Source organism: Myotis lucifugus, unplaced genomic scaffold (genome assembly GCF_000147115.1).
Source record: "Myotis lucifugus unplaced genomic scaffold, Myoluc2.0 scaffold_647, whole genome shotgun sequence".
NCBI classification, from domain to species: domain Eukaryota; kingdom Metazoa; phylum Chordata; class Mammalia; order Chiroptera; family Vespertilionidae; genus Myotis; species Myotis lucifugus.
In genome coordinates, this window is record NW_005871695.1 from 86,608 (window position 1) to 100,732 (window position 14,125).

Genomic DNA, 14,125 nt, shown 5'->3' on the forward strand with positions numbered 1-14,125 from the left:
CTGAAGAAAGGTTGCGATAGAATATTTGCATATAATCAGTGAGTGATAATCTCACTATAAAAGAGAACATGGTAATTAGCGGTATGACCGCTACCTTCCATTGGCTAATCAAGCATATTCCTTATGCAAATTAACTGTCAGCCAGATGGCGGCCAGCAGCAGGCAGCTGGAAGCGAACATGAGGCTTGCTTGCTGCAGTGACTGCAGACTCTCAATGTTCTCCGCCTGCGCTGCTGGCCTCTGAGCTACAACTCTTAAAGAAACTATGTTGCAAATATAGAAACAAACAAAACCCAGAAAAAAACTCTCAACAGCCGGGATCTCAGAGCTAGAGTTATACATTGTTTCGATTATAGCAGCGGAAGCCTCAGAGCTAGAGCCAGAGCTAAGCTGGCCCAGAATAAAAAAAAAAGAAAAAGAAAAAAAGGAGTGGTTGGGAGCTTCAGTCAACAACCGCCAGCCTGAAAGCAGCCCTCAGCTCCTCACCCAGACTGGCCAGGCACCCCAGTGGGGACCCCCACCCTGATCCAGGACACCCTTCAGGGCAAACCAGCCAGCCCCCACCCGTGCACCAGGCCTCTATTCTATATAGTAAAAAGGTAATATGCCTCCCGGCACCGGGATCAGCGGAGCCTCAAGGCCTCCTGGCACCGGATCAGCATGACAGAGGGCAGCACCCAACCCCCCTGATGGGCCCTGCTCTGTGCGTGACAGGGGGCAGCGCCCCAACTCCCTGAACGGCCCTGCTCTGTGCGTGACAGGGGGTGGCGCTGCAACCTCCCCATCGACCCTGCCTTGAGTGTGATAGGGGGTGGTGCCCCAACTCCCCAATCAGCCCTACCCTGAGCATGACTGAGGGTGGCATCGAAACCTCCCAATCTGCCCTGCTCTGTGCATGACAGGGGGCGGCGCCCCAACTCCCCAATCAGCCCTGCTCTGAGCCCGACCAGGGGCTGCACCTAGGGATTGGGCCTGCCCTCTGCCACCCAGGAGCAGGCTTAAGCCAGCAGGTCGTTATCTCCCGAGGGGTCCCAGACTGCAAGAGGGCACAGGCCAGGCTGAGGGCCTCCCCCTTCCCCCCGAGTGCACAAATTTTTGTGCACCGGGCCTCTAGTCTATAATAATAAAAGCATAATGTGCTAATTAGACCAGAGGTCCTTCCAGATGTCCTTCCAGACGACCTTCTGGACAAAGCTGGGGCTGCAAGGAAAGCCCGGGTCCCGGGTGCCAGAGGGAAGCCAGTGCCGGCAGCCGGGGGAAGGAAGGCCCACTCTTGCACTGATTCCATGCGTCGGGCCTCTAGTCTCTAATAGGATGAAAAGCTTAGTCAGCCCCAGTGAAACCAGTAAGATTTTGCCAGCTTCCTCCTGCTTCCCATGAGGAGGGTGAGGCGTGAATTTCAGGAGAGACAAACCTTGAAGGCAAGTTTTGTTGAGATTTTTTATTAGAGCAGCAAGTAGGGTTAATGTATCTAGTTACTTACTGATTTTAAACATGAGCGTTGGTCTGAGTCAGGAGGAGGGGCGGAGGCTGGGGCCTGTAAGCGTGTGGCGGTAGGAGTGGTAATTCTGATTTTATCAATGAGGGTCCGTCTCAAAGAATGTTGGCTTGAGCGTCTCCTGGGAGAGCCTGAGGGTGTGAGCATCGGGGGGCGGTGTCAGCATCTTCCTACGGGCACATCTCCCTGTGCTTTGGTTCCCTGAGAACCGGGGAGGAACCGTGTCCCCTGAGGCTCTGACCTGGGAGGCCGGAGCGCCGGAGGGGCCATGGACTCCGGGAGCTGACCGGTCCGCTGCGGACAGTCAGGCTCACATTCCCCGAGTGCCCGCTGTGAACAGCGCCCGGAGGGCGAGCGGAGCCCAGACTCCTTGCCAGCGGGACAGTCATGATGCAGACCTGCTGAACAGCGCCCGGAGGGCGAGCGGAGCCCAGACGCCTTGCCGGCAGGACAGTCATGATGCAGACGGGCTCCCGACATGTACTGCTGCACGGGCGGAAGCTGCTGCGTGGAGACAGGCAGAGAGAGGGCCGTGTTAATCAGACAACCGTCTCCTCTATTTCAAATGCAACATCCATCTGTACATATAAAAGCATGTCCATTAGCTGTGCTAAACGCAGAGCTTATCTGCCTGTTACTAACTTACTAATTGGTAAAAGGCGTGCTGGCATATACTGTATATAAGGGTTTAACACTTGGAGTGCGGGTGAATTTCCCGCCAAAATATAAGATGGCTCTGTCTTTTGGTTTTGTTCCATCCACCAAAAGGGTGGATTACAAACAAATATTTGGTAATGCGCAGTTACAATCGGCCCGAGTTTACACGTTTCCCGCACTCCACCGCAAATCTATATGAACCGAGTTAAAGACGGCTCCCGCGGAGTACGCGCAATTCACGCGAGCCGACTTAACTCGTTTCCCGCACTCCAAGTAAATGTGAATGGATTGCCTCTCGGTGCGTCCTGCTTAGATACAGTGGTGGTCATCATTCTGAAATGCTGGGCTGAAGTGCTGGAGCAAGAAACACTCTTCAGGCTCCGACTTCTTCTTTTCCTTGTCTGAAGGCAGAGCATGGGCAGGCCCAGCTCAGAGTGATCTGTCACGTCCGAAGGCCGGGAGTGTGCAGGCCCAGCTCAGAGTGATCTGTTCACATGTGAGGCCGGGAGTGGGCAGGCCCAGCTCAGAGTGATCTGTTCACATGTGAGGCCGGGAGTGTGCAGGCCCAGCTCAGAGTGATCTGTTCACATGTGAGGCCGGGAGTGGGCAGGCCCAGCTCAGAGTGATCTGTTCACGTCCGAAGGCCGGGAGTGTGCAGGCCCAGCTCAGAGTGATCTGTTCACATGTGAGGCCGGGAGTGGGCAGGCCCAGCTAAGAGTGATCTGTTCACAAGTGAGGCCGGGAGTGTGCAGGCCCAGCTCAGAGTGATCTGTTCACGTCTGAGGCCGGGAGTGTGCAGGCCCAGCTAAGAGTGATCTGTTCACGTCTGAGGCCGGGTGTGTGCAGGCCCACCTAAGAGTGATCTGTTCACGTCTGAGGCCGGGAGTGTGCAGGCCCAGCTAAGAGTGATCTGTTCACGTCTGAGGCCGGGTGTGTGCAGGCCCACCTAAGAGTGATCTGTTCACGTCTGAGGCCGGGTGTGTGCAGGCCCAGCTAAGAGTGATCTGTTCACATGTGAGGCCGGGAGTGTGCAGGCCCACCTAAGAGTGATCTGTTCACATGTGAGGCCGGGAGTGTGCAGGCCCACCTAAGAGTGATCTGTTCACATGTGAGGCCGGGAGTGTGCAGGCCCACCTAAGAGTGATCTGTTCACATGTGAGGCCGGGTGTGTGCAGGCCCACCTAAGAGTGATCTGAGCTGAGTCCGAAGGCTGGGAGTGTGCAGGCCCAGCTCAGAGTGATCTGTTTACATCTGAGGCCAGGAGTGGGCAGGCCCAGCTCAGAGTGATCTGAGCTGAGTCCGACTGGGCTCCAGGTGTCACGTGCATGACTTGCTCCTCCCACAGCCCCGGTCCCTCTTTATGTGGGTGTATCTGCCCATTTTCTTCAAAAACCTGCCATGGATGTTAAAGCCACATGCACACCGTGGCTTTTAAGACTAACTGAGAAGATGGCCCTGGGTAACCCACCCGGCTTGTCATTTCCTTGAAGCTTGTGTAACCCACGTGTTTCCCTTTCTCTTCCAGGTCCATCTTTATGGGTTTCTTCCATTTTTAAAAATCCAAACGATGTGACCAAAGTGCACCCCCCTTTGCTGAACCTGACGTCGATCATTGTTCTTCCAGGAGAAAGGGAGTCGCAGAACACACCCCGCTGTCCGGGTTGGGCCGCGTCCCCGTTCACTGGAGCGGCGTCCGCTGCCGAGGAGACGAGGAGAGCCTCCAGCTGTGCGCCAGGGACGCCTGGCGGGGCGGGGCGTGTCCGGAGGCGGCCGCCGTCAGGTGCAGCGTGTCCCACGGTAAAGGGGTTCGTCCGTGTTTCCTTCCATGGTGTTGTCAGCCTGGTTCCAGGGGATGGCTGTGTCTCTGTTACACCACTTCCCGCGAGAGTGAGTCCAGGCATCACCCTGTTCGGTCCTGGTTAGTCTTCCCTGGGAGTGTGTCTCCTGTGCACGCCATTGGCCGCACGCTCAGCGTGTTTTCTATTTTCCCTGATTCGCTGACAGAAACGGTATGTGCTGTGCAGGACACACTTGCTTTGTTGGTGGGAAATCATGATGGATGCGTGGTAGAAAGTCAGCTGGAGACCAAAGGGAACCTGCAGCAGCCACAGCTGTGCTCACGGTGGGCGAGAGGGGGTCATGCACCCGTGTCCCCTGTGGGCTTTGCAGGATGACTTGCTCCCGTGGGTATGGCCTTCATTAAGCACCAGGAACTGGGCACGAGGCGACCAGCAGAATGGGCTCAGCCCACACAGGCCTGTGCTCGTAGGGACGGAAGTAGAGGAGGGAGCAGCTGCCGTCACAAAGGCTGATGTGTTTCCAGGGACCAAGGTGTGTTTTAATGGGCAACCCAGGGCCACCGCACCTCACAGCACCCCTTTTTCATTGTCCTCGGAGGTGCCCCGGGCAGCGGGCCTGTGTGAGTGCAGGTGTCAGGAGGAAGAGCCAGCTCCCACCCCAGAACGATGGAGGCCCAGGTTAGGGGCCTCCTGGTGAGCTGGCCGGAAGCCCGAGGCTGGGGCGGGGGCCAGGCGGGCGCGCTCTCCACCCTGCAGCCCTTTCACTGTCAGTGCACGGTCTGGTCTGCCCAGCGGCTGTCTGGTCTTTCCCTTCCCTTCCCATCCCCCACCTGTGGGGAGGCTGCCCTTGGCCGAGCCTGTGTGTGCACGGCTGCCTGGAGCACGGGCGGATGGGGCTCCACGGAGCACTGCGCTTTCCTCCAAGTTCTCTCTGCTCTCTATAAGCAATCCACTTGTTTAAACCCTGGTTGCAAAGATAGAGTGAAGGTCACTCATCACCATATATGAAACATAGGAAGCTGAGACAAATGTGAAGTGAGAATGAGGAAAAGATGCTCTTATGGTAAATCACACGGGAGTATGGAAGCGAATGGCTGGAACCAGGGAACACTGACTTCACGGCCGGGCCCTCCGCAGACTTTCCGGGCGTGTTTTCAGTCGGGAGGTGACATTTGTGCCTCGTCCTCTGGGACCTGCCGCCGTCCCAACGCGTGTGGAGGCCACTGTGCGGGCACGGGCCCGGGAGCAGCGCCTCCGTGAAAGCCTCTGGGGGTTTACTTGTCCGCAAGTCCAGCAGGAGCCGGCTGCCTCCCGGAAGTTCTCTCCCCGGTGATGCTGTGTGTTTGTGGGGAGGATGTGGGATATTGACTGCCTTTTGTCCTCCAGCTCTTCTTGTTTTACAGTTACTCACACAACCAGAAAAGCCACATGCTTTCAAATAAAACACGGCATTAACGATGCAAGGCGGTGTGCCGTAATGGTCCCGGGCTGTAGGCGATTTTAAATTTCCTCCGAGAATATTTTGTTTTTCTCTGTTCTCTAAGCTCACCACAGCGCAAAGGGGCGGGGAGGCAGGGGAGGATGCAATGACTTAAGAAACTTACACATTTTAAAATTATTTTTCTGTATTTCCCACGCTTTTTAGAGGAAAAATACACATGACTTATGCAAATTTGTTTCCTACCATAATTGGGCCATCACTTAATTATGGGAGCAATACACGATGCTGGGAACAGCTGTGCTCGCTCAGCCTGTCTTTATTCTTTTGCAAATAAGAGCCCGCGACCTGCATACGCGCACGCAGGGAACACGAGTGTGTGCCGAGCGCATGGGCCGAGCCTGCCCCGCGCTCGGCTGGTGCTGCAAACGCACACGTCCAGGTGCCGGGCGGAGAGCCTCCGGGCCGGCCAGTGTGTCTCCTGTGGCTCAAGGGTTAGCATTGGCAGGAGGTGCCGCTAAGCCTCCTAATAGGGACCCAGCTGTTCTGACCCTTTTACCACATCACAGCCTTCATCTAGGAACCCAGGCCGCCTGCTGTGTCCCACACGCCCTCCCTGCCCCCCACACCCCCCTCTCGGCCCTCAGCCAGGCTTCTCCGGAACAGATGCCCGCTGCCCCAGTGAACAGATGCCCGCTGCCCTGGTGAGCAAGCTCCGGGCTCCACGGACTTCCTGACGACTCTGGCAGGAAGTGCCTGGAGGTGAGGGCTGCCCAGGACCCCCGGGTGCCCTGCAGCACCTGGGCACCCCCTGGCACAAGCAGGCGCGTCCGGTCTGCCTGTGAAGCAGAGCTGAGGGAACGCCAGCTCCTGTCCTTCCTAGGCGTGTGCTGTCACGTGTGGATCCAGCCGTGCGCACCTGTGTTCCGGCCCCTGGGTGCTGGGTGCCCGGGTGCAGGGACGGAGAGGCGCTCTGCGCTGCACTCCACGTGGCGTGTGACCACCCCGTCACGCACTTAGGGGAAGGTGGCCCCGAGGGAGACGGGGGCAGGCAGTGGGCAGGTCCCAGGGAGGCTCCCAGGAGGACGTCCGGAGTGGAGGACTGCGGAGAGGGGGCCCCTGTGGCGGCCTGTGAGGCCGTCACTCCCACAGAAGGAGCCGCCAGCGTGCAGGCGGATGGGAGGAGGGCAGAGTGGCCGTCCTGTCCGAGGCCGGAGCGGAGGGAACTTGAGAGCGATGGGGCCAGCTCGGGACACGGGCTAACGAGGAATCGGGGGGAGGACCGTGGTTCCAGACACAGGATGGGACTCTGAACCGGCTCCTGCCGAGACACCCACCACCGTGGCATGAAGTGTCAGGCGCCCACTGGCCTTGGTTTCTGTGGATGTCCGTCTGTCTGCACTCAAACAGGTTGCTGCAGACTGAGTGCCCTTCGTGGTGGTTACAGGTCGGGAATGCCCAGCCGTCGGGAGAACAGTCTGTCCCCACGGCACTGCATGGACACCCGGCGTGCTCCCCGCAGGGGCGGGCGGGTCCCTTCTGGTTCCCGAGGCCAGGCCGCTGGGAAAGATGCGTGGGGACAGACGGCGTCCTCTTGGGAGTGGCTGTGTGAACGAATTCAGCGTGGAGTGTGCCCACGGGCTGAGCTGAGCGTGAGGTGGATGAGTGTGGTGCCACATCACGGTTATGCCTGAGTCAACACCACTTCACTGTGGGGACTGGGGAAGAACTGGGGAGCCCTCCTCCTCCGCTCCTGTCAGCAGGTGGTGTCACTGTCTCTGATTTCCCAGGCGCAGGCCCCGCCTCCCCCGTCCTGCGCCTCGCAGGTGGGAGCAGCGCGCACGAGGGCCGCGTGGAGCTCTACCACGCCGGCCAGTGGGGGACCGTCTGCGACGACCAGTGGGACGACGCCGACGCGGAAGTCGTCTGCAGGCAGCTGGGCCTCAGGTTGGTTCTCCTCGTCCTTGTTCCGTTTGGCTTTAACGTTTGAACCGGGTATTTCCTGCCCGTCGTCAGGCGCTGTGTGTTCAAACTGCGCGTCCTTGAGCGAGTGCGAAATGCCAGCTTTGCGCTTCCTGAAGCCTGCGGCTCCCCAGGGAGGACCTGTGCTCCGTGGTCCCTTCTGTCCTATCGGGGCTCCGAGGGTTTTATACCCAGGGAAGCTGAGCCTTGCACTGCTTCTCATAGTAGCTTTGCGTTGCTCCTGGCAGCCACAGAGACCTGTCAGTCACAGGGACCTGTCAGTCACAGAGACCTGTCAGCCACAGAGACCTGTCAGTCACTGAGACCTGTCAGTCACTGAGACCTGTCAGTCACACAGACCTGTCAGTCACAGAGATCTGTCAGTCACAGAGACCTGTCAGTCACAGAGACCTGTCAGCCACAGGGACCTGTCAGTCACAGAGACCTGTCAGCCACAGGGACCTGTCAGCCACAGAGACCTGTCAGCCACAGAGACCTGTCAGTCACAGACACCTGTCAGCCACAGAGACCTGTCAGTCACAGAGACCTGTCAGTCACAGGGACCTGTCAGCCACAGAGACCTGTCAGTCACTGAGACCTGTCAGTCACTGAGACCTGTCAGCCACAGAGACCTGTCAGTCACTGAGACCTGTCAGCCACAGGGACCTGTCAGCCACAGGGACCTGTCAGCCACAGACACCTGTCAGCCACAGAGATCTGTCAATCACAGAGACCTGTCAGCCACAGAGACCTGTCAGTCACAGAGACCTGTCAGCCACAGAGACCTGTCAGTCACAGAGACCTGTCAGTCACATGATGACCCCGCAGCATCCAGCTTCTCCCCGACGCCTGCGCTTTTGACCTCTGCTTCCTTATCTGTTGGGGTGTGTAGAACAAACAGTGTTGCTTGGTGTGCCAAGGAGATGGCTCCCATGAGCGGGCCGTGCAGGTGGGCTGTGGAGAGCGTGGCAGTCCGTGCTCCCTGCCCCACAGCTCGGTGGGGACTGTCCGGGACACGGTCTGCGCCCCAGGTCCGCCAGCCCCACTCCGGTGGTTCTGGATGTAGGCACAGCGAGCCCGAGGTGTCTCTGACCTTCTGTTAGGGGGCTTTTAATATTTGATATTTTCCCTGACCTTGGGGCTGTCACTGAGCCCCGTGGGGGCTTCTCTGTCCGCACGGCCGTCGGACCGTCCCTGACGGCGGTCGTCTTTGGAATGTGAACTGTCTCCACTCGTTTGTCTTTGGCAGTTGTTTTTGTGAATCACCCGCCTCCTTTGGAAAACTCTATGTTTATATTGAAGTATTTTAAAGTAAAATACAGACAATTTCCCTCTAAACACTCCCCTGTGCATCTCTTAGAATAAGGACATGGTGCTGCGTGGCCAGCTGACCCTATCACAAGTGACCATTCCTGACGGTGCCTGACACCGTGGCTGGTCAGCAGCCCCCTCGTCCTGCTGCGCGGTCCCTGAGGTCCCTCTGTCCCAGGCCAGAGCCCTCTGTGACAGTGACCGGGACTGTGGAAGGGACCAGCCTCGTGTGCTGCAGAGCGCCCACCTCCTGGGTCAGTGTTAATCCCCTGAATGGGAGCCTCTGGATGAAGGATCGTCCCCCAGGTGACATGCTCGCCTCCCGCCTCCCGCCAGGACGCAGGCGCAGCTCTGGGCCGCCTGGGAACGACACTTCCCCGCCGTCCCCGCCCCGCTGACCCGCTGGCCCGCTGGCCCGCTGACCCGGGGCCTCAGCGCCGGTTCCCAGTCCACGTGTGGACTGGTACACGCAGGACCAAGCCTGTGTCTGCAGGACTGACAGTCGAGGCGTGTGGCGGGCACTGTGAGGTCGTTGTGGTCACTGTCTTTGGATGGGTCAGCAGTGAGGCCAACTAGCTCTTCCTGAGAAAACTTACTAATCCTTACATGTTTAAGACTAGACTTAAAACATATATTTCCATTGATTTCAGAGAGGAAGGGAGAGGGAGAAATAGATAGAAACATCAATGATGAGAATCATTGAACGGCTGCCTCCTGCATGCCCCACACTGGGGATCCAGGGATCGAGCCTGCAGCCCGGACATGTGCGCTGCCTGGGAGTCGCACCATGACCCTCTGGTTCATAGGTAGACGCTCAGTCACTGAGCCACACGGGCCGGGCTTCACACTAGATTTTGAAACTGTTCTGCTTGGGTGTCAGTTTCAGGACCAGTTTTCCTCAGACTGTAGGTGGTGGAGTCCACATAGCGCGGGGCTGGGTGTGGGCTGCGGTGGGCCCGCCTGGAGACGGGTGGTCGCAGGATACCGCTCAGCGCAGCGTCCCCCTCTGTGACGCATCTCACGTGGGGAGTCCAGTGACTAACGCGTTAGCGCACGTTGCAAGCACGCGACACACTTTGGCAATGGAGGGCAGTCTGATTAGGGACTGTTATCATTGGAGGATGTTATTAAACATTCAAAGTAAACTGACGTTTTGGTGGTGAGTTTATCAGCCACCATTCCTTTATCCAGAATTTCTGTTTAGTTAGGTGTCTATGAAGTTGCCATTTTAAAACACTCTCGTTAATGTGTGTATTCACTGTGTATCGATCACGTGGTCAGTGGTGTGCTAATTGGTTTTCATGTGAGTTACTAAGAAACCTATGTCTTGGTCAAAAGTGGTAAGGATTTCGAGGGTATAGTAAGTAATAGCATATTTAGCATTCCCAGTTACAGTATGGATTAATCTAAATTTAAGCTATAAGGCATTTTTAAAAATCACTAATATATTTCTGTGGAGAAAAAGGCAGGCCTTTTTTTTGCTCAGAAAAATGAATAGAAAATTTAAATGGCACACTGTGAATATTAATTATATTTACGGTTATAGAAGTGATTCTAAAAGGGCAAAGATTTGTTTCACTCACATCAACAGCTCTTATACAAAGACCATGTTGCCAACAGTCTGCACATAGAAAGAATATACAGGTAGAACCACAAGGACAACTCTCTTCATGCTGAGCACGTGTGTGGCTTCTTTCTCACGTGTTGGCACGTGCTTACAGCTTAAGCATTAGCTCATTGCTGTCTTCTGTGTGAGGACTCGTGTTTGGGAGATGATTCAAAGGGAAAATATCTCCAAATATACACGGCAGCAAAGGTCGCCCTCGAGCCTGGCGGCACCCACACAGCCTGCGAGAGCTTCGGGCGCCCGCCACGCTCTGCGCTGAGCTGCCGTTTACAATTCTCTCACAAACTTGCATTGAAACAGCGTCTGCAACTGCCCTTCTCTAGAATGTGTTCGCTCACCTAAAGGCGCAGTGCTTTCTGTAGGTGAGTTGTTTTTAATGGCACTCGGTGGTAAGCAGACAGCAGATGGTTGCTTGTCCACATTTATGGTTTGTTCCTGAGCAAATTGCGTCTCAGCCTTGGGGATCTGTTGCTTCCCCGAGGGAGACGGCGTCATGCCTGCCCGCGGAGGGGGCTGCGGTTTCTCCGCGATGCTGCCTTTGTGGACCCTGCTCTTCCCATGGTGTCTGTAGCGTTTGCAGGCTGGCCAGCTTCCCGAATACCAGAGGAATTACTGTGCTCAAGATCCCGAGGTTTGATTAACCCCGAGCTTGGAGAGCAAGGAGGGAGAGGAAGGGAGGCAGCCAGATGTTAGCAAATGGAACCTGGGAAAGCATCTGTACACGGAAGCTCCAGGGGGAACCTTCACTAGAGCTCCTTTCCTGCAGGAACATGAAAGCCTTTCTGTGCCTTTCAGAACCCTGAAAAGCACAGCTCAGGACTGTGAGGTCCTATTTTATTGTGTGGATATGCTGTAATTGGCATAGGAATTTAAGTTTCAAACAGTTATTTTTTTTTCTGCTGTAAAGTTATCGTACAAAACCACATTATTGAGTGGTCAGAATAAAAATTCTTCTCCTACAAATGGCTTTTTAAAAGTTTTTTCTTTGCTCTTTCATTTTACTGTTCTTTCGTTTTAAAAAATATTTTATAAAATTTACCCGAAAGAGGGCCTGGTGTAGGGCATTATTGAGAAGAAGAGAGGTGCGGGAGTTAGGGCTCTGAGACGACCCTCAGGCCAGGCGTCTTCTGCTATGAGAGCCAGGAGCCTGAGGTCAGAGGCTCCCAGCTTAGAATTCCTTCCTTTCACGTTACACTGTTTACAAAACAGCCATGTGTTAATAAGAAGAAATACAAATATGGGGCTGAACGAAGTAGGGGAGTGAAGAAAGAAAGGTTAATTAATGGGGAGGAAATGAGTATGTTTTAAATATATTTTATTGATTTTTTACAGAGAGAAAGGGAGAGGGATAAAGAATCAGAAACATCGATCAGCTGCCTCCTGCACACCCCCTACTGGGGATGTGCTCACAACCCAGGTACATGCCCTTGACCAGAATCGAACCCGGGACCCTTGAGTCCGCAGGCTGATGCTCTATCCACTGAGCCAAACAGGCCAGGGCAAAATGAGTACGTTTTAGGGAGACAGTGTTTGAGGGGCCATGGGCCCTCACTGAAAAGGCCCAGGAGGCTGGGAGCCAGCAGAGCGCCTCAGACTGCCTGGGGGCCAGGCCGGCTTTCCACCCAGCGGTGGGTAACCCTGGAAACGGTTTAACGCCTGGGCCTGGGGCTCCTCATCTGTAAGTTGGGGAGAGTGCCTCCATGGGGTTACAGGGAGGATTGGATGAGTTAAGGCCTGGGAAGCTGGGAGCCTGGTGCCCAGCCAGCAGTGAGCATTCGGTGCCTGTCAGCCCTCATTCTTGGAGACGGAGGGGGTCGCTTTCCAGGGAGAAATCTAGGCTACTGAGCATTTAACATGAGTTCTTTCATCCATAGGTTACAAGTGTCACAAACTGATATTTGTAGTTAAAGGACCCGTTTTTCGTAATCTAACAAGTAACTACCTTGCACAGGAGAAGGGCCTGTTCAAAGTGGTTGCTGGGCCTGAAGACTGAGTTAGTCCAATGGAGCTATTTAGTCTTTTTTTCCCCCCCATGAAAAACCAACACAACAAACCTTTATGCGAATACAGTTTGATTAGTGAATGGGTTTAGGAATGTTCGGGCTGAGGGTCGGACGTGGAATCAGCTCTGTGTCTTCAGGGCTTGCTGTTCTTTGGGGCAAACAGCTCTACAGGACACGCTGGTAACTCGGGGTCTCCTATCAGAGCACCAGTTCCCAGGTCCCCTCTGTGGTCAGAGGGTAAGAGAGGCGGCCACTCGGGGCTGTCACCAGGATGGAACAGAGACCAGGCAGCTTTCCGGAACTCACACGGCCCTGGGCTGTCACCGCCGTAGGGTTTATGCTGCTCTGCCCAGTACCGCCGTCTCTCAAGGCAGGATCGTCAGTTCCTTTGGTGGCCCCCTGAGAGCCCAGGCACAGGAGCCCGGGACTGGCCGGGGAATGTGTGTAAACAGTACCTTCTTCATTGCAATAGCCTCACGTCAGCTGGGAACCCCACCCAACCTCACCCCACCTGACCCCACCCAACCCCACGCACACCAAAGTGCTGCCAGGGCCCCGTCCACCTCCTGCCCAGTCCCAGCCCTGCCTCCTGGGTAGTCCAGTGTCCCGCTGGGTCCGCCTGCGCTGTGGTGGGGAGCCGCAGCTCAGGCCCCCCTCCCTTTGGGTCTCTCCAGGGTCCCCACCTGTCCTCAACCAACCGGAGGCCATGGCTTTCCCAAGGGAGTGGGGAGCAGGTCCCATGGGCCTTTTTGGTTGTCTCCCCTCCGGGGTGGGGTGGGGTGAGGTGGGGTGCACCATGCAGGGCCTTGGGGCTGGCCATCCTTCCTGCTCCCACTTGTCCCTGGTCAGTTCATCCATTGCCATCTGTGACCGTCTAACCATGATGCCTTAACATGTGGAACGTGTGCTGTGGGGCCGTCACTAACCTCTAGCCCTGTGTCTGCATGAGCATGTGGTCTCCAGTCCTGCCACCCCTTCTGCAGTCCCCGTGGCCGGGAGGCGTGGACACGCCGCTGCTCCCCGAGCCAGGGCCTGGCCAGCCCCCCTCCCCCCTAAACTCCCCACCCCCGCCCCAGCCAGGGCTGAGGGGCAGCTCCGGGGCCTGGGGAAAGCCAAATTGCCAAAACAGAAGTGGCCTCCAGCACCATCTGAGAGGCCGGGTGTCCTCATGCCTCTTCCTTCTGCCCCAGTGGGCAGCGCCAGACCAGAGTCCACGGCCCCAGCAGAGTCCTCGGACAGAGCCAGGGGCGAGCCTTATGGCCCCCCCGGGCCCGATGGCATGACTGGCCTGTCAGCACTTATTGCCTCCTTATGTGCCGTCCTCTGGGCCCGCTGGCCTGCCGCCTCCGCCCCCAGGCTCCATGCCGCCATCCCCAGGCCTCCCGGACGCAGCCAGGACCACCATGGGACCAAGCGTGCAGAGTCGGAGCTGTGCCCTGTGCCTCTCTCCTCCCTACCCGCCCTGCCCCCCCCTCCCCCCCCCAGGTCAGGCCCGGGCTGGAACGCTCAGAAGCCTGTCCCTGCTTCTCTTCTGACCGGGAAATAAACTCCCCCCAAGGAAAAAAAAAAGCCCCACCCGCCTCCACCTGCCTGGGGCCCATTCCTCCTTCACGTGAACTTGCAGATCCCAGCCCTCATTGGCCTGGTCTGCATCCTTGGCCTCAGACCGGCCTCACCTTTATGCAAGTTCATGGCCCATCCATCCTGGCCTCCTTGCTCTACTACAGTGGTTCTCAACCTTCCTAATGTCGCGGCCCTTTAATGCAGTTCCTCATGTTGTGGTGAACCCCAATTTCATTGTTACAAATTGAACATCATTAAGCCCAGTGA

The 14,125-nt window shown here is 56.5% G+C and overlaps 1 protein-coding gene across 1 annotated transcript in view; it reads left to right on the top strand.

Moving 5' to 3' along the window:
* The window catches only part of PRSS12 (serine protease 12), a 49,812-nt gene that overhangs the window by 3,245 nt on the left and 32,442 nt on the right, over positions 1 to 14,125 (top strand). Inside the window, exons 3-4 of the mRNA XM_023746267.1 lie at positions 3,780 to 3,952; positions 7,189 to 7,339. Coding sequence (XP_023602035.1) covers positions 3,780 to 3,952; positions 7,189 to 7,339 — 324 coding nt within the window. The remainder of the gene's footprint in view (positions 1 to 3,779; positions 3,953 to 7,188; positions 7,340 to 14,125) is intronic.